Below are 23,326 nucleotides of genomic sequence, written 5' to 3'. Positions count from 1 at the left end.
AAGAATTCAGAAAGTTGGTTTTATTAGAACTTATTTTGGCACTACAGTATTTTGATATCCTGTGTAATGTGCTTTGTTTTTAATTCAAAATGCAAACTCATTTGGGTTGAGAGAGAGAGAGAGAGACTTCTCCTGTTCATATAACTATGACACCTGCCAAACTGTGGTGTTGGCATGGGAAGACCTGTGCTTCTCTAGTTAGCTATTTGTAGTTTTACAATTATCTCCTCTTCAGATTATAATTGGCACCACTGACACCTTCAGTGAGGACCTGGCTTGTCTCTCTTCTTTTTTCTTTCTCTCTCTATCCCTTCAATAGGATATGAGGAAGAAGAGAGTTGTGCTTTGTAACTTCACTGTCCCAAATGCTCTGAGCTGTCTCCTGAAGAAGGCATCACCGTCTTCATCATTAAACAGCAGGAGACCAAGTCCTTCACTCGATCAGTCACATTACACCTCCCTCCTGCTGGAGGTGACGGCTTCACTGTCACTCACGTCAGTGAACGTCTCCACACTAGTTATTTGAAGTGTCTTTTCTGTGTATACTTGCAGGTGGTGTGTCATAGTTCATGTTATGACAGGGTGCCATCTAAACTTAAGCCTGTTTACAGAGAGAGAGAAAGTGATCGTATCTTCACATGGTTTAAATCTTTTAGTCTATTATCAATTGCTGTTTTTAATCTTAGTTGTAAACAACTGCCACAGGCAAAAATAATAGTGGTTTTAAGTATTTGAGTTTCATGTGAAAACAAATAAATATATAAGCACACACACACACACACACACACACATATATACATATATATATATATATATATATATATATATATATATATACAGTGGGTGAGGTTGTTGCCAGAGGTGTGTCACCCTGGGAGACAGTGCCAAGTAGGTGCCCAAGCATTGCCAGACCTGTCAACTCACACCTATTGCCCCCCACCCCAAGCCTCAATCCATCCCATGCACCCTCCCCATACATCCCCCAAGCAGTGTATGTACCCTTCCCATAGCATATCCCCCAAGCAGCATATACCCCCCATCCCCCAGGCAGCATATATACCCTCCCCAAGGATCCTCCCCATTATACCCTCCCCATTTCCGCCTTTGTTGACACTACAATATACTGTACAGTACAAGTACCACCACCAACTTTATTTTTCTGAGAGAGAGAGAGAGAGAGAGAGAGAGAGAGAGAGATAATTGTAAATCATCTTTCTTCCAATGCACAAAAATCGAAATATTGATTATCCCTCCCTCCCTTCCTCCCCACTTATATTATCTGGTAATGAGAGAATGCACTTAGTTATGGGTACAGTCTTGGTGCAATCTTGACGACATCTTGACCTCGTAATAACCTCTGAGAATTTAGTCTTATTCTTAAGAGGTGAGGTGCAACGTCCTGATGTTTAGATGTTTATATGGGTAGATGATTATATGGGTAGATGTTTATATGAATAGATGATTATATGGGTAGACGATTATATGGGTAGATGATTATATGGGTAGATGATTATATGGGTAGACGATTATATGGGTAGATGATTATATGGGTAGATGTTTACATATGGGTATATGTTTAGAGGGATAAATATCTACTCGTTTCTTCTGTTGAGTTTCGTTAACCGTGACGCTGTTTAATGATGAACCCTGAGAGCTGGGAGGGCGACCCTGTTGCTGGGGTTGAATGACGTTCTTGGGGACACACACACACACACACACACACACACACACACACACACACACACACACACACACACACACACACACACACACACACACACACCGTGATAACACCATTACCAACACCCAAACCAAAACAACCCATAAAATAATAATAGAGAAGACAAATAAAAATAAATCCAATATTTTGACCGAATTATTCGAATCAACAAACACATACAGGGTACAGTAATATATTTTGAGATTATCCGAAAATTTAGGAAAAAATATATGTACTTTCAAGGTGTTGTAGTGTGAAAGATATATTAAATAATTAAGAGGTTATAAAGGTGTGTGTGTGTGTGTGTGTGTGTGTGTATGTATGTATGTATGTATGGGGTGTGTCGGTGGTGGTGAGGGTAAGCAGGGCATGTGGCTGGGGTATGGTGAGCGCATGCGGCAGTTGGCTCTTGTGCCCCGAAGGTGAAGGTTCTTAGAACTGGGTGATCTTGGTGGTGTTGGCGATATCACCCTCCTCACCCAACCCCTCCTACCACTGCTTTAAGGTAGGACATACAGGTAGTGGGTAGGTCATGGGTCATACAGGTAGTGAGTAGATCAGGCAGGTCATGGGTCGTACAGGTAGTGGGTAGGTCAGGCAGGTCATGGGGTCATACAGGTATTGGGTAGGTCAGGCTGGGGTGGAGAGTCTTCAGCTGGTCCATTTTTTTGGCCTCGCAGTGAAAGGGTTGATAATGTTATGTTGTATTACTGTGCTTCAACAATTAATGTCTTTAAGCACGTATTCTAGGGTAGTAATTACACTAGTAATCTAGAATTTGTCGTGCAAAAGAAAAATGAATAACTAAATAAATTTGTAAATCAATAAACAAAATATTTAATGAATATATTTGTGGAAAGTTAACAAGAAATTAAAATATATAACAGGCAAGATATTGAAGCACAAAAGATAATAATAATAATATCTAGAGGCATATGATAATAATAATGCACACACATAAATTCTACGACCATTATAAATTACATTACTTTAAATATACGGTACATTATATCTCACTGTGTTGAGGTTCAGTTTCAAACTAATATTTATCAGGCGCCATTGAGTGAGGAGACAAGCTTAAAATATTTAGCAGGTATACATCGTCACTTGTTGGCGAGTCCTTTGTTTCACGGTGGCATAAGTGGTAGTGTAGTGCGAAGGTATTCTAATTTTTTATTATTATTTATCAGCAAAGGATGTTATTTGTTTTCCATTAAATACAGAAAAAATGTGCGATTGTTTATATATGATTTGGAAGAGCATTTGTTACTTGTAGTAAGGACGTTACGGAGGAAAAATGTCATTTACCTAGTCTAAGTTCATAGGTGTTTAATACGGCTTTCCTCGTCGATGCAGATGTGGGTATAGTGATTTATATTTCGAAAAATGCACCCAGTTCTTTGTTGGGGTTCTTGAAAGTCTGACTAACTAAGTTATTGATGTGTAGTTGACTTGATATCTCGCAGACTGCGAGGATATCAACTGTCGCAGTTATGTATTTCACTGGATATTTGACGGACGTATCTCTCTTTCTCCCAACTTATATCTCCTCTCTCCTCGCCGCTTCTCTTGCTGAATTATAATGAAGTTATTAACTGAATTATACAATGAACGAGAGAGAGAGAAGGACGAGGAAGGTGCCAGTTTGGACCATCGTGTATGCACCTTGAGTGACACGTTTACACGCAAGAGTCGTGTTAAGACCCTCCCAGGAGGTCTTGTAGACAAGGAGATAACCTGCCTGAGAGAATAAACGGGTATTGTTCAGTGCATTTGTCACCTCCAGCAGGATGTAAACAGTTTCCCACTCCTGCTCTGGCGTTTCATTGGATAAATCTCGCTATCAAATTAATAGTCAACAAAATAACATCGGTTGAAGAAAAAATTACGCTTGTTTATTATAGGACAGCCAATGATTCGAACAACTTAACCTTTATTACCTAACCCTAACCGAACCTAAATAAACCTAACATAATTAAACATGAACAGACTAAACCAAACCTAATATAAGTATACTAAACTTAACCTAAGCTAACCCACCAAACCTCGCTTAACCAAACATACCCCAAGTAAAGTAAACATAACCTGACCTGACAAAACCTAACCTAAGACCGTTTGTTTAGGATGAGTTTGATTCACCTAGGTTCATTCGTTTCACCTATCGACTCTTTTCAGTTAAATCATTACAGGAATTTAGTAGAAAATTGTGAAGTGAAACAATTTTGAAGTCAAAAGATTGCCAAACTTAGTAAACATTTTCTGGTTCAAGCAAGTCGAGGTGTTTTTAGTAACTCCCTAAAATAGTTTATTTCTATTTTAGTAGCTGAAAACTCTAATAATAGCCTGTAAACTATTTTATTTTAATGAACGCATGTAACTAGTGTTTTTTATTTTATTTGTATTTGCTTGATTTTTTATCACACATTAAAACATGAAAAATAGGCCAATATATTATTGAAAACAAATCATAAACGAATCATTGAGGGCAGGCATTACCCCCAGGTAGAAAATACTGTGACAAGCGAAATTAACAGAAACTTCCCCAGGAAAGTGTAGCTGATCTGAGATACGAGGAAGTTATTACTTGTTTACAGACTACTGAAGTGATGCAGTCTTGTTTCTGTGTTTAGCTCATCTGGCCTAAGTCCAAGATCAACTTATGCAATGGCCATGTGTCCGTCGTTCTTGCTGGCAAATTGCAGTGTAGGCAAGATTATCACGGACCGGTCCAACGGAAACTAGCCTATAGGCCCTTCAGGTTAGTGTAAGTTTGGTTTGCTTGGTTTATGTTTTCGCCATTAATTAAAACTGCTCCGGGGTCGTTGGTTTATGTTAAGTAATATTGAACTCGAGTTAGGTTGGGTTATATTTGGGGTAATTTTAGGTTTAGTTAGGGTTACATTTAGATTAGGTTAGGTTTAGGATAGCTTAGTTTTTAGCTAAATCAGTTTTGGTTAGGTTTAGTTAGGGTAGTTTAGGATTAATTAGGTTAGGTTTAAATTTAATAGGAAAGGGTAAAACTAGATTTAGTTTGGTGTGATAGTTTCCCAATAAGGAATTTCTTGTCATTAAAAGGAACAAAATCATCACAGCTAGGTCCCGTATCCCTAGGTAAGACAGGATAGTCAATACTGCGCGTGACCCCTCGTGTCTGCCGCACTCAGATTGGCAGGTTATCAGTATTTGATATCAGTTACTATATTCGTAATATTGACTATACCTATTTTTCTTTATAAGTGTTGAGGACTAATATATTTGCTAACCTAGAATAAGCGTTACAATACCAGCACAGAATTACGTAACTAACTTTGTGAGTGTTTAAAGACCTCAGTAGCCTAGTTAAAGCACATAAATGCATAAAAATAGTAGTAGGCTAATATATGAACTGATTGTGTACATACTTCAAGACTTTAGTTGTTATATATTTTTTTATTATTAATTATGATTTTCTGGGCGATTTTACATATTTGAAAAGTTTTTGTCTAAATTCAAATAAATCTCTCGGGAAATTCAGGTATAAGCTAAATCACTAAGTTGTGTTAGGTTAGGTTGGGTCATTATTACCATAACTTATAATTTATTTGTGTTATTGTGTGCCTCCGCCGAGAAAGGATGTCATGTTTATTTATTTATTTCGACATAGCATCTTTAACCACTTATGCACGGGGTCCCCTCTATGCTGAATAAAGTCGTCTCCAGCGTTAGCCAAATGCAATATTAAAAGTGGCGTCCCCGAGGTGAAGGGGTGAAAATAAGCGTAAAGTATTTCATCCCCCTTTGTCATCTTCGCCAAGTGTCGGGAGTGTCGGTGCGTCTGTTACGAGAAAAGAGTATAATAATAATAATAATAATAATAATAATAATAATAATAATAATAATAATAATAACAATCATAATAATAATAACAATCATAATAATAATAATATGAAGTAGAAGACAATCTAATACCTAAATCTATGATGGCCTTTCTGGGTCAATTCCTTGACTCTTTAACTGTGTGTATGTGTCAATTTCGATATAAAATTTGTGTCGTAGTCGATGAGAGAGAGAGAGAGAGCCACTTTTCATCGGGAGGATAGTGACCCTGATTCTGACCGTGCTGCTCTCCCTCCCTCGCACCCTTCCCCCTACAGGTGTAAATTAATGAGAGCCAAGTGGATCGCCCTCCAACAGGTATTTTGGTCACCCACTTCCACCCCCATCATCTCTAACTCTCACACGTTACTTATCCTCCCACTCACTTCCCTCTCCCTCACTTACATTTACTCTCCCTCTTCCCCCCACTATCCTGCATTCTCTTCCCCTCTCCCTCTCCTCTCCAACATTTTCTCTCCCTCTCACCTTATGGTACCTCTCTTCCCTTTCACTTCCCACTCCCCTCACCACTCACACGATACATCTCATCCCTCTTCCTCACACTGCTATCCCAGCAACTAGTAATACTAGTAAATTCTAAGTCAACTACGAATGCTACTGTATTAGTTAATGTTAAATTATTTCACTCAATACCTCTAGTAGGTATATATTAATTAAGTAAAATATAAAAAATGTATTCAGCATGAAGCTAGACAGCGTAGGTATACGATCCGTGGTAAACAAAAAGTCGATTCAACCAAGGACAAAAACCATCCCTTCTAAAAATAAAGAGGTTGGGTTCAGATTGTAAAATTTGTACATTATTTTCTTTTCCCGAGACTGGTGACGTCAGAGCGCATCTCACCCGTTCACTAAAGCAACGGCAACAAACTGAGAATGAATCTTTACTTGAGGCTTTTTCCTATCCTCAGTTAAGTTCAAAATTATCATGTGATATTTTAAGAATTCGGACTCCGGGTACTAACTAAAAAGATTCATTCAAAAGTTGGCGGGTGGTAAGGTGTCACAGCAGCCGGTATAGTGGGTTTCGTGCCAAAAATGTCACTCGTGACAAGTACAGGCAGTTGTGGCAGGAAAAGTGTAAACATTAGTTCTGACCAAAAAAGCAGCTGTTCGCGTTATCCTTGAATTACTTGTGTTTGGATGAATGTACACCCGTTGTTACGTAATGTGCATTTCAAGATATGGCATTTGTGTACATTTATCTTAGTTATTAATATATTACGCTTCGATGGTCGAAACGAAAATTAAATATATATGAAAAAGTAATCATACCTTATTTCAGCTCTCGTAAAGACTGTGGTCGTACACACTGGATCTATATCTTCAAAACAGTAGCTGTGCATAGCAAATATCCACACAAACAAAGATGCTATGCCTTATATAGAATCACTTGCAAATTTGCCCGGCTTCACTCGGGTTAGGTATATACTGTATGAACTTGACTGTCACAGTTTGCTCTTCCTGACATGGGTAACCACCTTAACCTAACTTCACCTAACCAGTGTTAGAACAGGAGGAAACAGGTGTAGCCGGAGAAAACCTGCATAACACCTTCCTTACATCTTGGCAATACACCGACAGTATCATGAAAAAGCTGCTTAAGAGTAGTTATTACGCTTATATAACTCTAAAATGCCCAAGTGAAATGGAAGATATTGATTTAGGAATGGAGAGAGAGAGTGGGGTGACCGGAGTTACCATATCTGGAGTGTACAACCGACGGACTAATTTTTCTGTAGTTACCCCTTACCCATACACGATTTTCTTTGAATTTCCTATCAACAAACTGTCCAACAGTGAGGCAGCTTTATTCCACACCTTAGAATCTTAGATTAATAGAGAGATAGGTAAATATTCAATAAAATCCTTACACAAGTTCATATTACTTCAGAATATACATAAGTAATGTAAGACTTACAAATAATAATAAACAGAATGTAAAGTTAACTTGAGAAAACCTTCAAAAACTTGGGCCCATTGATGGTGTGTACAGTACATGCGTTTAGGTAACCCAGTAAAGCGTGTTACAGTATTCAGTAACCTTGATGCAGTAGACAAGTACACTGGTGGGGTTCAGTGTACAGTGCACATCGTCTTTAGCAGACCGCAAGATACTAATGTTTAATTCACGTAGGGCGCGGTCTCACGATGGACTATACAACCAACATTCCTCGTGAACTGTAAACGTAGAAATGCAACTGCTGTACCTGTTTAACATTTCCTAATCCAAAATTAATACTCTAAGAAATTGAAAGCTGTTGGTTCAAGGTGAAATATAAAAATTCAATTAGCAAGTCGGAGAGAGAGATGAACTCGATGGGGGGTGGGTGGTGGGGGGCGAAACACGGTGCCAGCCACAGCTAATTTTGCCCTCACCTGTCAAGCAGCCTCACCATGCTACACATTCCTCCAGATTGTCATGAGCCCGCGCCTCCCACACCTCTCACCACGGCTACCACATCTCTCACCACACACAACACAACAAAACACACTCGCTGTTATCTTGTATGATGAAGAAGTTACATGTTAATGAACATTTCAGAAGGAGGTTATAAGAGAGAATCGAACCAACAGCGTCACGATGCCGCGCCCGAAGAAGGTAAGCCAGCCAGCCAGCAGTACAGGGTGATTCAGCAAAGAGTACATTAGATTGGAGGAAGAAATCCTTGGATAATTCTAAACCACAATGTCCCTTTGGTAAAATGTCAGATTCCGCATAGTTTCCATGTTACAATACATTTAAAATGTTGTATTAATGAGAGTGAATTTGAAGTGAAACCCCCGTAGGTTTTTGTAACCATTTATTCACAGGTTTCTACAGTGTGACCCCTCTTTGTTACAACCTAAAGGAAATGTTCAAAGTTGCCCCTTTCTGCCTCAATGCAGGCCTGTACACGTCGTACCGTCGATTGTCTGACGCGTTCCAGAATGCCTGGATTATATTTAATTTGCTTGCACCTGTCACAAACACGTGGGCATATGCAGAAACTGACATTTTACCATAGAGACATTGTGGTTTAGAATTATCCAAGGATTTCATCCTTCAATTTAATGTACTCTTTGCTGAATCACCCTATAGTATAGCGGTGTGTGGTCGTTCAGTTTTAGCCAGCCAGAGCAGTCAGTCTTAGTTGACTTTGGCCGTTCAGTCTTATTTGTCCTTAGTTATCATGAGTCTCAATTGGCCTGGTTTCAGCCTTAATTGGCCTGACCATTCAGTCTCTGTGAATATTTCTTCTTAATTGGCCTGGTCACTCAATCTTAGTTGGCTTGGCCATTCAGTCTTAGTTGGCCTGGCTATTCAGTCTTAGTTGGGCTGGCCATTCAGTCTTAGTTCGCCTGGCCATTCAGTCTTAGTTGGGCTGGTCATTCAGTCTTAGTGGCCTGGCCTTAGGTTACGAAATATGTCAACTCACATAGTAAAATACATATGTCCACTAACGGTAGGTAGCATGAACGCATATGCCCAGAGACACATACATACGCAAACATATATACACACACACACACACATGCATACACACACGCACCTTTACATATTTTATGTGACTAGTTAAACAAACACGTTATTTACATATATTGTACATAAAAATTGACATGCAGCCATACGTCCTCATGGAGACTAACTCACACGTAAACACACACTAACACTTATGTATTTATCCTCACATACAAATCCAGAGACAAACACGCAGTTGACTATGTTTACAAACAAACGAAATCAGTGTTGCCAAAACAAAAGTCGACAGAAAATGTATTACAAGATGGGAAGAGGTGACTGATATTACTCAAGATAAAAAAATATATATATTCAGAGGTATCAATAGAAATATGCCGTATATTTATTTCTGAAATACAGGTATAATAATTCCCATATGGTGACCTAGATATTAACCTAACTTAATTTACCTGTTGCTAAGTGAACATAATTATCTAAGGTAGAGTTTCGACCCAATTTTCAGACTATCCTTACGACAGTCTCAGGTGTAATTCTTATGATAATTAAGTTAGCTTATGTTAACCAGTTACTAGAAATGTTCACCGTAAACACCTTTGTCAATACGAGTCTCTGAACTACTAGGTGTATGTATCTACCTGTACTTACAACTGTCTGTATTTACACTTGTCAGTTTACACTTGGCTCTGTAGTAAAATAGTAAGGTGAGGGGGCGCCCGGGATTAAACCCGGGATCTCTTCGACGTGCAGTCTAATACTCTACCTCTGAGCCACAACCCCGAGTGCTACATAATGTCTCTTGCACCACAACACTTGCTGCTGCTGACGGAAGTGTGGCTGGCTTAAAACCTCTGCCCTGATCCGGGATCGAACCGGGGACCTTAAGATCTTCAGTCTAACGCTCTCCCAACTGAGCTATCTATGCACTTTTTATTCAAATATTGCTGACGTTTTTTCTTTGTATGATTGGCTGCCTGTCTGTGTATATGACTCAGTCTGCTTTTGTGTATGGACGTTTGTTTAATTTTACTTTTATCCTCTTCACCACTGATCTGCTCGTTAGCCGCTTGGGCGATCGGTCACTTCTCTGTCACGCAATGTTGGCAAGTTCTAGTCATGCACTGGCTCTCTGTTACGCACTGTTGGCAGGTACTGAATTGAATTGAATTGAAACAGTTTATTTAGCCAGAAAAATACAGATACAGAGTGGATAATAATAACAATATTAACATGGCTGAGCCAGTTGAGAACCTGAGCTCTCTTTGAGGCACCTGATATATACTCTACATTTATCTCAAGGAAGTATTATCTAAACATTTAGTATCATCTGGAATAGTACAATAGCATGGTGGTAATAAGAACATCTCATAATGTTGCCACGGTTATCACTTTAATGTTTATTTATTTTATTTATTATATATATATATATATATATATATATATATATATATATATATATATATATATATATATATATATATACACACACATGATACCTACATATATATATATATATATATATATATATATATATATATATATATATATATATATATATATATATATATATATACACCTAGATCACCCGCACCTACTTGCTCCAGTGTTGGTCAAGTCTTGTCTTGAAAGAACTCACACTCGGTGCCGTCACAACACTTTGTGGCAGACTGTTCCAAGAGTTCACATCTCTCACTCCGAAAAAGTTTGCCCTCACAGTTTTCTGGATTTGCAGCTTCTTCAATCTTGAGTTGTGACCCCTTGTGGGGCGAGCGTCCGCCAGCTCCAAGTAAGGACACTCGACTGAGTAGTGCCCCTTGAGATGCTTTGATACACCTCTTTCTGGCTGTGTATGATTGCCTATGTATGGCTCTCTGTCTGTGTTTATGGCTGTCTGTCAGTGTGTTTGGATTTCTGTCTGTTTATGATTGTCCGTCAGTGTGTTTGACTGTGTATAGCTGTCTGTCTGTGTATAGTTGTCTTTCTGTATAGCTGTCTGTATAGCTGTCTGTGTATAGCTGTCTATCTGCATAGTTAAATATATCTCTCTGAGTTTATATAGATGTAAATAAATATAAAACAAGAAAGAGCAACACATCAACAAGAAGCGAAACAGACAGACAGTGACCGAGCGTGACCTAGTGAGCAAGGGAAACGAGTGGTTAGATGGCTGCCTCACCCACCACCTCCCCTCTAGTGAGAGAGAGAGAGAGAGAGAGTGAGTGAGTGAGAGATAAATGAAGACAAGAGAGATAGAAACAGACAAACAAACATACTGGCTCGCAGACACCGAGACAGGAATACATACAGATAAACAGACAGTTATTCATAATACAAACAGACTGGAGTGACAGACAGACACGGTCATGACCACAGACAAACACAGGTGACAGGTAGACATAAAATACAGTCATACACAAAATCATTCAGTCTTGCAGATATGCAACCATGCAAACACATACAGACAGACACTGCCATGCAAATAAATAAAACCATAACTACACAAGCAGACAGACAAACAGAGATATACAGCCAATCATACACAAAGAGAATAATACCAGCAATAAAACAGTAAAAAAAAGTCCTAGATAGATCAGTTGGGAGAGCGTTAGACTGAAGATCTAAAGGTTCCCGGGTCTGGGCAGAGGTTTTAAGCCAGCCACACCTCCGTCAGCAGCAGCAAGTGTTGTGGTGCAAGAGACATTATGTACAGTAGCTCAGTGGCAGAGCATTCGACTGCAGATCGAGAGGTTCCTGTTCAATCCCGGGAGCCCCTCATCTTGGTCTTTTACCACAGAGCCAGGTGTAAATACAGACAGGTGTGAGTATACACATGTGAGCACAGATGTAAATACAGATAAGTGCAAATAAAGACGTATATGTGTAGCATGTTGTAATACAGATGATACGAAATGTTATAAATAACGAGATAAATACACATCACTTTTCGGGTGCCACTCATTACCTGTACTGTATGTCTCGGCTCTCACTTGGCTCACACATGTCAATATCGTTATTATTCACTGTGTATCTGTAAATTTCTCCCTAAATGATCAATAGATGTCAGTGCAAACGGATGTCAGGTTTGCAGTGGAAGTGAGTTTTTAACCCTTTGAGGACGATAACTTAACACAAGCAATATCAAAGACAAAATGACAGTCACAGTGCCACACACATACACACACAGTGTCGGGCAGTGACCCTAATGCTCTGTGCTGGTACGGTAGCTACGTATATTATGTATGTAAAAATTATTCTTAAGGGTCGCTGGCTCCATCCAGTGGCACTTCCAGTTCACTCAGGTTTGAATGAATACCTAACTTACGGATGGAGAGGTGAAGGCCTTCTTGCGTCCTGAGGACTTTGTATAGTGTGCTGTATCCGTGTACTAATAATTAATGTACTGGGCGATTATAACATCCACACAATTTCTGATGGGTAATCATGCCTATGGAACCCACTTTAACTTTCAATGGTCAGTCCGGAGATTCACTGTTGGCATGACACTGATCTCAAGGACCATATACACACTATTAACATCTTCCTTTACACACACACACACACACACATGCCAAAAACAATATTGTGCCAACTATGAACTTCTAAACCGCTCCTCAAGGATACTGGGCAATATTAGTAATAGTACTACAATAGAGAGCCAGTGACAACTAACATTACTTAACTACATTTGAGCTGGGTACAAATTAATGCCACGTATTGCCTTTTTCATGTCTGTAACCTTGACCTTCGAACAATTGACTCTAAAAAGCAAGAAATATCTGAGGGTAATCATGGTAAATATGTGTAAAGTATGAACAATGTTGCTTTTTCCGTTCTGCCACCAACACACACCGACAAGTTTAATGCAGACAGATGACAGCCTTAACGCACTCACCCACCATACGTTCGGAGACAATTACTGGTACACGTCCGTAGAGTTGACTGTGCTGAATCTGCTGACATGGCTGATTAATTGACACACACACACAAAGTACACCTGTGTATGTAAGACTTTATGTGGGTGAAAGCTGAAAAAGATAATTACAGGTTGTATAACAGTTTATCCTGGTGTAACTCATTGTTAACTTACATGAGCCTTATTTAATGATATTTAACAGAGAGGTTTGCGAGGAGTTACTGCCAGCATAGTTTGCATTAAAACTGTAACTTTCCTGCAGGTTAATTACTATTAGCAGATAAATTATATCATCATCATCATCATTATATTCTGCAGAAATTTACCTCAAATTAAAGAAAGTCAAAATATGTTGATCTGCCCCTTGCTTGCCTGGCTGTATATCTGTAGCTTCAGCACTCCAAAGATTTGAATTCTCTCTCCCGATCCCATGGACCTATCGTCTTCAAACAGGTAAACCTGCACATCTACTTTATAATTATTCAGATAGTCCCACCTGACAAATGTACAGCCAGGGCTCAGTAACTATTCACATCTTAATCCACCCAGTGCTGAAGAGTATAGGCACCGAGTTTATTTTACTTGGTGAATTAAACATTTACGCTATCTTGGGGGGGGGGGGGTTAGGTAAAGTTATATTAGGTTATGTTAGCTGTAAGGTGCTTAGCCATGAAGTGAAAAAGTTGAAGGTTAGCTTAGATTAAAGATATCTTTGTAGACCGCAAGCTATAGTAGCACCACATCATAATTGTTGTCCAGAGAAAAAGTGCAATCACCCGTGTTATTGATGTACCGTACTGTGTATGTATGACGAATAGTACCGGACGTAGCAACGTAGCACGCACTTGAGATGCCACTTAGTACTGGAGTCTAGTCGGATTAGTATCCATTTACATTAATTCTGTCTGCTAACAAGCAAGGAACATGAGATCCACAAACTCGCTTGATCCTCCAGTAATACCAGAGCAGGAGAGTACGGCAAGCATGCGCTGTGAATGCCGACGAGGAACTTTATCACTTTGTCGCATACTTTCTTTAAGACAATATGTTACATCTTATGTCCTATTCAAGTACATTATTTCTGTAATTTTCAGCAATTCGAAGTCAGTGGATCTATCGCCTATAAAGCCCTTTTTGTGTTTCTATGAATGGGTTATTGTTCATCATATGACTCGCGGTATGATCCTTTAAAATACTTGTCATAATCTTGCTTGTGTGACTCTTACGTGTATAATTACTGGCCATTTTCCGACCCCCCTTCTTGAATAATAAATTTATCTTTGTAGTTTTCCTTTCCTCCGGTAGTTGTCAGTTTTCATCAATATGTTAAAGGATCGACACAACGGCGTGTTTCTAATACCGTTCATCCCTTTCAATAATCTTGGACGTGTAGCATATTTTGACTAGTGTGGGAGGAGTATGACAAGAATATACTAGAGTTGTCTCTCCTACATAATAAGTTTTGTTTTAGCGAGTGTTGTGCGCCTGTGCTAGCCCGCTGCCCCGGGCAGATGTGGCAACACTGGTGCTTGATTTAGCCCCTCACAGCGCACACTCGGCCACACCTTCGTCTGTGCTCAGATATCTTTACTAACAGAAGTCATTTTGGCACTTCCCCTCTTATCCTGATTACATACACTTATACTGCATACTTTGGAGTATTTTTAAATTATTTGGATTCATTGCATTATTTTATTTTGTAATTTATAAATGGTATTTGTTGTTTTGTCTTAAGAAATAGAACAGAAAAAAAGGCATCTACAAAGTGTCTAACCACAATTGGAGTGTCACGAGAGAACCAGCAGGGAGAGGAGAGAGCTCGTCGTCATTGTTTTTTCTTTTCATCGTTTAACTCCTAAAATCTAATAAAATGGTAAGTTTTATGAAGGTGTAGTATGCACACATACACTGGCTGTCATTTGGATGCTGTTTATAATGTATTGACATTGTAGTGAGGGTGTGATAAGGCGAAGAAGAGATTGTTTTCGTTTTGTGGTGGGCAGGAGCACTGGTGGCACAGAAATCAATGACAGGGAGATCACCTGTTTTATTTCGCTCTTATGATGTGCTAATGACAAACCTCCTTTTTGATATTATGAAACACATAGTAACTTGACTCCACATATACTCACTTATGTGCATAGGGGAGTTTTTCATTCTTATGTATTATATTTCACTTTCATTTTTCATATTGTGAAATGGCACTTCATTTCAAGGCGAGGTATAAATATTTTGGTATTTGACGCCGGGAAAAATATGTTAGGAAACTGAAATACTTGTTGTGATGGAATATCTTTAACCTTCTGAACCAGCACTTTTGATTTGCATTTAAAACTTACTGAATGAAATGTTTAGGGAGATGACTAATAAGAAATTCAACATGCCTGAGAAATTTCTCACAATTGCTGGACTTTCGATTTTTTCATAAGAGAATTTGGCCTTCTTGAGATTAGTGGAGGTGTGGTGTAAAAATTTGTGTAACAGTTGAATCACTTGTCAGAACCACTGCACTTGTCTTCTGTATCAAACTTCACATGTTATTTTGAAAATTTTATTATACATGGGGTAATTATATAGGACTAACCTGCGAGCAAAATCGATTGAAAACAATTATAAAAACGCCGGATTTTCATTGTTATATTTTAGTGGACACTGTTGTGGTTTGTGGAAATATGTTAAAAAATTGATATTTTTAAAATAAACGCTACATAACATTTGTGGGTATGAAGAACAGACCTAACCAACCAGACCAAACAAACCTACCTAACCTAACTTCCCCGGTATATTAAAAGAAAGAACTTACTATGATATGTTGAAATTTGAGTAATTTTCTGGACATGAGATGATACGGCCGCATCGGCACTATGCAGCCCTGGCGGGTTAGTCCTATATAATAACCATACATAGACTTTAATATACAAGTGGAGGGATTGTACAGTACCTGAGCACAGTACATTAATGCTCGTTGTCTGTTTGAATGTTATGAAAGGTGCCGAGATGTGAATTTTGTGATCTTGTTTTGCAAGATACTGTATTTTATAATATTAATTAGTTTTAAAGATTTTCTCTTAAATACTTAAAAAAAAAATTGGGGGGTAAACTTTCATGCATTTCATACTTTTATAAGTTAACCATTAATATCCTGTGTGTAACTGAAATGTGGTTGTATGAATCAGACATCAACATTATTTGTAGTGCTCATCCCAAGACACATTCTCTTGTTCATGTTCCCAGACCTGCTGCAGGAGCTCCAGGTGGCAGAGTGGCACTGTTCTGTTCTGTGGTCCTGCTCATTAGACTGATTGGCAGTGACTGTGTTTTTCATCCTTTGAATTTATGAAAGCATTAATAAATCATCATCTCCAAATTATTAAAATTGCTTTTTATCGTTCTGGTCACTCAGGTACAGATAAGAGTTCATGGATCAGTTTGCCTCGTTTCTTGAGACTTTCTCAGGCTAGAACGGGCAATGATTGATCTGTGGTGACTTCAATTATTGGCTCGACACCCCATCTCTGAAACCATTTCCTTCTGAGTTCTTGGAAATCCTTGACCTAAGCAATTTTGTCAATCATGTACCAGAGTCTAACACATCTTTCTGGTCACACCTCTTCGATGCAAAAAACTAATACACTCTACATGTATTCACTTTATATGCTAGTGGAATGACATGCTTTTGAGTTTAAGGCATTTAGCACCTTTTCCCCCACCCAGTTGTCATTATGATAAAACTAATGCAATATACCCGTACAGAATGTAGGATATGGAGTGATATTTTAAGTCACGTGAGACCTTGAGTTGGTGGATAGCAAGGCATGATACATATTGCAAGGATATAATTTTCCTCCCAGTCAGTATTTTTGAAGCACTGTACAACATTATCTCAGTTCCTCGCAGTGGTACAGTATGTATTTCTCTATAAACAGTGAATAAATTTTTTTTCCACTTGCAGGGTAACGAAGCTTCACTACCAATGGAGATGTGCTCCAACTGTAAGTACCTGTTGCTAACAAGTGTCTTCCTGTTTTGAGTGTTGTGACTAGGCTCAGTGATAACACATGATCATGTAGATTGTGGTATTACAATATATGGACATAATTATGGCTGACTTAAAACAGTACAGTATTTTAACTCACTGTTGAGAAAGACTTAGGCCTCTGTCATTAGAATGACATCAGTGTAAATAGTCAGCAATACCTGGGGTTCACTGTTAGCCTGCTGTATCATGCTGTAGAGAGCAGTATACATGACAATTTTGCTGATTATCTGCTTGCATTGGAGTTGTGTTAATGGCACTGGCTTAAGCATTAACCATTTCACATTGATCCTAGGAATTGCATTAGTTGCATTGGCCTGAGCATTAAGTGCCAGACTTGACCTATTTTAGTCCATGAATTGTTCCACATTTTACTGCTGATTAGCAAAAATTGCTGGAATTTTTTAATTACAGGGTATATATATATTTTTTTTGCCCGTCTTTTTTCAAGTGTAGTTATGCATCTCAGCTCTATTAACTTCATGTTTATATGCATTAGATATTTTCCATTTTTATGAGTGGGATGCCAGTGTTTTTGTAGTGGCACTAATACCTTTATTTATTTTTTTTACTAACTCAAGTCATATTCAGCATTTTTTGAATTATCCTAGTAAGAATATCTAAATTTAAAGTCAAGTGTGTGAAGTTATGGGACCTTTGACTAGATTAAATATGAATACAGAATATTTTGGAATTATTGTTGAAAACTTATATGTGTCCCCATGTACTGTATAGGATATTGCAGATTTATAATATTATTCCTATGCTACCACGGATGAATAAATAGGGACAGATCAATGTACGTATCCATTTCTAGTAATTGCTATGTATAGGTATTTGCTATGTATAGGTATTTGCTATGTATAGGTATTAGAGTGTACGTTTGCTTTCTGAGTTTGAGCTAGAAAGCAACTTTAGGGCCTTTTATGTAGTGATAGAATGGTAGTACAGTATAAATAAGAAGTTGTAGACAATTGGAATGTATTGAAACTAAAGCAATTTATATTAAATGGGTCCCAGATACATGGATGCTTTAAGGATAACCGAGTAGCCTTTGGCCCAGATTCTGATAAACTGCTTGAGTTGATAATTTGTCATTCCCAGTAACTTTAGAGGTTGTTATAGTGTTCTCTCAGAATGTGGGCCTGACCCTTAGCTGAGGCAGAGCATGGATGTACATAGGCCTAGTGTGGTGGTGAGTCTGTAGAAGAAATTAATTGAATCACCTCTTCCCATTCTTAATTGCGCTCCTTTGGAACTCCTAAGTATAGTTGGATATAAGTTTTTACTTTCTCTCTCCCAGAGTTACAGATATGGAAAACTCGACGCACCATCTGAAGCTTTCCTTAAATCAAGTTTTACAACACCTGTGATTTTGATACACTGAGTGGTGTTGAGCCTAAAGTATGCCTCCATTATGGCTGATTTTATCTACAGAACAGGTTATAGGTCATAATGAATGGTTACTTAATAACAAGGCCACTGGGTGTGTCTCAATTGCCTTCTTAATGACCAAATGTGATTGATAACCTTGGTTATCTTTCAAATACATGCTCATGGTCCATAGGAAATGAGCAGTATTTGAAGAGCTAATCAGAGGCTAGCCATAGTAAATATGAAACCAGACACCTTTTACAACTGTTGAGGTTGGTAAAAGAGTCATGTTTACATGTTGACTAGAGGAAGAAAACGTCATGAGTCACTATCATCACAGTTAGGGGCCTCGTAGCTCAGCACCTCACAGTCTTAGACATAATCTGCAAGAATGTAGAGTTCTGTAATGCATCAGAAAAGATTGTAATGATATCTAAGATATGTCAAGGCCTCTAAAACACTGAAATTATAAATTTGAATCTTTTGATGAATCTTCAATTTTACACTTTTTTAAGTACATTTGTTGTCCCTTCCCATGATCTAGGCCGTGTGCCTGTAGCAATGTTTATTATTAATCTAATTGTTGTATAAGTTTTGCATGTTTTCTTATACAAATACTAAATTAAACCTAGAAATGTTTATCATTTCATGCAAATAAGTCATACAAATAGTTATTGAACCAACATCAAAAGACATATAACATGAGAGAGATTAGGACTTAAGGCATGATTTGATACCTGTAATACAAATGTTGTATGAAGTGCCAAAGATATGGTACAAACGTTTTCTTTGTAAAGCTGGTGCTAAAATTACAGTAAAGATGTTTTTTTCAATAATTCTTTTGTGTAAACATAAATTAAAAATATCTTGCATAACCAACCAATAGGAGCTTGATTAAATACACCAGGAGCATGTAAATGTGAATTTGTTACTGCCAAGTCTATATACCAGGAGTATGACAGTTGGATGAGCTAGGTCCTTTACAGTTTGGTGCTTCTATACAGCCAAGTTTTACAGTACTGTATGCTGCTAAGGACAGTATATATGCCATTTACAGGATTGCTTCCAGGATTGTTGGACACAAGTACCAGGATTCTTTGCAATGACACATGCAAATGATTTTCATAGTAGCCAGAGTTTTTATTTTCATGCAGTTTTTTGTGTATTTATTATTACAAGTGACATTTGCTGCTTTATTAAGTTTTTAATTTTGATCCGTGCCTGTGTGTAGCTTTTCCAAAGCCACGTGAAGTTGTTGCGAAGTACCTGGTAGCCATGTGATCACGACGACCCCTCCCCCGTTCAAGCAGCGCACCAAATGTGATGTGTGTTGCCAAGATGCCATACTAGAGCATACCACCACCAGGGGGGCAGCTCGAGTGTGTTTATAAAGACAGTAACTAGTTATGGAGGCCAAAGTTTAGTAAAGCCTAAATATATAGGGAAGGATGGGAACTGCAGTTTAGAATAGTTGTTGCTTGAACATATAGAACTGTGAGAGTTGAGATGCACTACGTATATATATTCTTTTGTACTGGATGAGTTCTGACATAATTAAATATACAGTACAGTCTGGATTTATGCGTGAGATTGGTCCAGTGATTATTGTGCAAACCTTTTATATTTACTGACTTAAACATCTTTTACTCATACAGTATTTCTCTTCTTCCTGATTATGGCACAACCTTGAAAATTATACATTAGCTTCTTACAGTAAAGTAATCCTTTAATTATTGTAGATAACTAAGGTTTTAATTTAACTTATCAAAGCTAAAATTTTGATTAATGCAGTACTGTAGTACAGTACTATTTTAAATTCCTATTGTCATATACTTGTACTCTTACCATTTACTGTATCAAATTTGAATATATTGTGTAGTTCATTGTCAGCTTTGACTTGTGGGTAATGTACAGAAAAAATCCCAATTTTGGATAAATTTTTGGCAGTCATTTGCCAGTAAAGATTTCTCAATGACTTTGTGAGAATGGTATAAGACTCCAATACCTTCTGCTACACTCACTAATACTCTGCATAGTAAACTTAGTTTTCTGCTTGGGAAAAAAAAGGCGAAATAAAGACACTCTTATTCTTCAGAAGAGCGTAACTCATGAATGAATGCAATAGGCAGTTATTGTTTGGATGAGAGATTGATGTCCAGTTTGATCACCTGCAGCTTTTTACTGCTGTTCAATTGTGTTGCTTAGTGTGAGGTGCTGATGAGTGAAGACATCAAACATGAAAGAGTGAAATGTGAATATGACTTGAAGTTAGTGAAAGGAAATTGAGGAAACAAGAAAAGGACCTTGATATACTGTACAGCATTTCAAAGAGTCCATAAAAATTCACATGAAGTGAGATTTTACAAGTCATAAGAAATAAATGTCAGTGCTAATTCCTGGAGATGCACCAGTTACAGGAACACAACTAAATGGATTCTTTGTACTGTAGTTGGCAGAAATTGATGTTGTCAGTGTTCTATGTTTGTATAATATGTTTTGTTTGTTGACTCACTAGATGTACACTGGAACAAAGATGGCGGGAGTAAATTGACATTCTACTGTAGTAGACCAGTTATAACCATATTTTCTTCAAACTTCAAAAATCATTAGATAATTAGAAAGAATTTGCATGGGTCTTTTTGTTATTATCAGCAATGGAATGATATAATACTCTTCATCCAGTATTTTTTATACTGTTATCGCACAATATACAATAATACAGTACAGTAAACTGTATTGGGGTTGGTACCTTCACCAGCACGCTGAAAATTCTGATACCAACAACGAATCGCATTTTCTTTGGTACCATCGGTACCCATAAAATCAGTGTACTGTGCCACACTGTTCAAATAATGAAATTAATTTATCGTTGATTAAAATTACTGTACCCCATTTACATTTTTGGCAACAGTGTTTAATATCCTGACTCAAGATGACATGCTTACAATATTCATAATTTTATAAATTACAAGTCACAAAAGATTGATACAGTACAAAGAATGTTTTAGTCATAAGTGGATATTAGGAGAGAGAGAAAGAAGCCAAGAAAGAATGTAAAGATGGGGTGAAGACACACAGGAAGTGAGAGGGGAGGACACCCAGAAAGTAGAAGTGTGTGTGTGGCTGAGGAGTAGTTTGGGGGAAGGACCTGCTGTTGATGTTAAGTGATGAGGGAAACAAGGTGAATGAATTACTACAAATGAAGGGAAAGCTTGTGTGTGTGTGTGAGATATCAGAATTTGTAAACTCATCACTTGGAGATTCAAATATTGGGATTTTTACTGTAAACCCTTAGTTGAAATGTTAAAATTATGTATGCTGATAATATTTGATATTTTTTTTTAGCATTATTGCTTATGTTAACAGCCTCCTAACATTTAAAGTACAGAGTCAAACAATTAATGTACTTTTCACTGTACTGGATTGTGAGGAATTTATCCGAGCTGACTCCCGGCGGTGGTTCAATTATCGTGCGGTATTGATGGTGCGTATGGCTCTTGGCTGTCACTCAATGGTTGTGTTTTGTTCCTTGCAGCGTCCTCTGACTACGGCTTCCAAATGTGTAAGTGTTGTCTTTTTTTGAACTTGGGAATGGAATGCTCTTGATGGCACTGAGACAAGGGAGTCTCCTATTGGCTTGTGGGTTACCTGCTCAGCAGTATTTTATGCATTTTTTCCTGCTCAGACAAGGCCTTTTATTTATTTAATAATTCTCCCTATAAATCTTCTCTTATTTTCTTGAAGCTGCTGGTCTTCTTTCTGTAATCTTCAAGTTAGGAGTATGTGTGTACACTTGAACTTTTGTCAGTTTCTTGTTTCACGTGGGTTTTCTAGACTGTGTGTTCCTTTTTTTACTAAAATTACCTCTGAAGAAAAGTCTCTTGATGGCACTGTGGTCTTGGACTGTTAAGTCTTAAGTGTTGTAGAGTGATGGCACTTGTAGCAATATTGGAATTAGCAGAATATGAAATGGTTGGAGTAACTGCCATAACTTCATGTAGTGCAGGTGACTCTAGTGTGTTACCTCAAGTGATTTTTTAACTAGATAGCATTAATGTAAACCAGCCTTTTCATAAAAAAAGTGGTTTCTTGTATTGTCCTAGTCAGTGTTCCAAAGAGGCCGTGACTTTCTCTGAAAGTGAGTCTTATTGAAGCTGCAGGATTAATATAATAACCAGTCTTGTCCTTTATTCTTTTCAAAATCACGACAACCTTCAGAACCCATGCAGATTAAAGTGACTGTCCTGGAACCCTCACTACTAGTTGCTTTATCAGTTTTTACTGAACTTGTAGTTTTATTTTTGCTTTGCTACAGTCAGTAGCTCTTGAAAATGAAATACCTTTAAACCTGAATCTGTCAGTAAGACTTACATTTTGTCTTTGACCTTTACATTTCAAGGCGAGTACACACACATACTGCAACTGACGTGTGTGTGGAAAGATTGGTTTAATCTCTATTTCACTTCTCTACTTGATGTTTGTACAGCCATGCTTTGGGTCAGTAATAAAGTGGTTATGCTTTTGTTTATGATGGGGTGACAGTTTGGGCCCAGGCTGTGCAGTGATCAAGTAAGGACCAAATGCCATCTCTACTTCCTAAGTTCAAACTGTGTGCAAGCAGGTTATGGTCCATTCTGTCAGGTCTTTTGCCTTTTCTTCTAATCTGGATATTTTCTTCTCTTTGGCCTCTACAAAGATTAAAACATTTAGATTGGTATAAGAGATTTATGTTAGTGTACTTTCAGGTTAATTTAAATTTTGAAGCTCTGAATAACATACAGATTTGATGTTCTCTGAAATTTCATGGTGTAGCTTCATGGAGGACCTTTCAAATTAACTTATAAAATTTATATTTTAAAGCTTGACAATAGTTCCTTATTGTATCTTATCAACACACTGATGAGTTTTAAGTTTGATAAAAAATAATGTTTATGATGCAAAATACCA

General features: G+C 37.8%; 1 protein-coding gene and 1 non-coding gene across 11 annotated transcripts in view; one reads left to right on the top strand and one right to left on the bottom strand.

Moving 5' to 3' along the window:
* Positions 1-2,130: 2,130 nt before the first annotated feature.
* Positions 2,131-23,326, top strand: part of LOC121868389 (calcineurin subunit B type 2) — a 36,416-nt gene continuing 15,220 nt past the window's right edge. The window contains exons 1-5 of one of the 10 annotated variants that reach the window (XM_042368963.1): positions 2,131-2,225; positions 8,142-8,198; positions 16,922-16,961; positions 17,793-17,804; positions 21,915-21,941. In XM_042368963.1, the coding sequence (XP_042224897.1) occupies positions 8,181-8,198; positions 16,922-16,961; positions 17,793-17,804; positions 21,915-21,941 (97 nt within the window). In that variant the 5' untranslated portion in view covers positions 2,131-2,225; positions 8,142-8,180. Of the gene's footprint in view, positions 2,226-8,141; positions 8,199-14,559; positions 14,843-16,921; positions 16,962-17,792; positions 17,805-21,914; positions 21,942-23,326 lie in introns of those variants that run through there. The other 9 variants (XM_042368964.1, XM_042368967.1, XM_042368965.1 and 6 more) reach the window with 9 other exon arrangements.
* Positions 9,909-9,981, bottom strand: Trnaf-gaa. Its single transcript has one exon. It is a non-coding gene; the product is annotated as a tRNA-Phe (tRNA).

This window comes from Homarus americanus, unplaced genomic scaffold (assembly GCF_018991925.1).
Source record: "Homarus americanus isolate GMGI-L3 unplaced genomic scaffold, GMGI_Hamer_2.0 scaffold19318, whole genome shotgun sequence".
Lineage (NCBI taxonomy): Eukaryota > Metazoa > Arthropoda > Malacostraca > Decapoda > Nephropidae > Homarus > Homarus americanus.
The sequence above is the reverse complement of the archived record's forward strand: the minus strand, read 5'-3'. Positions and strand labels throughout refer to the sequence as shown.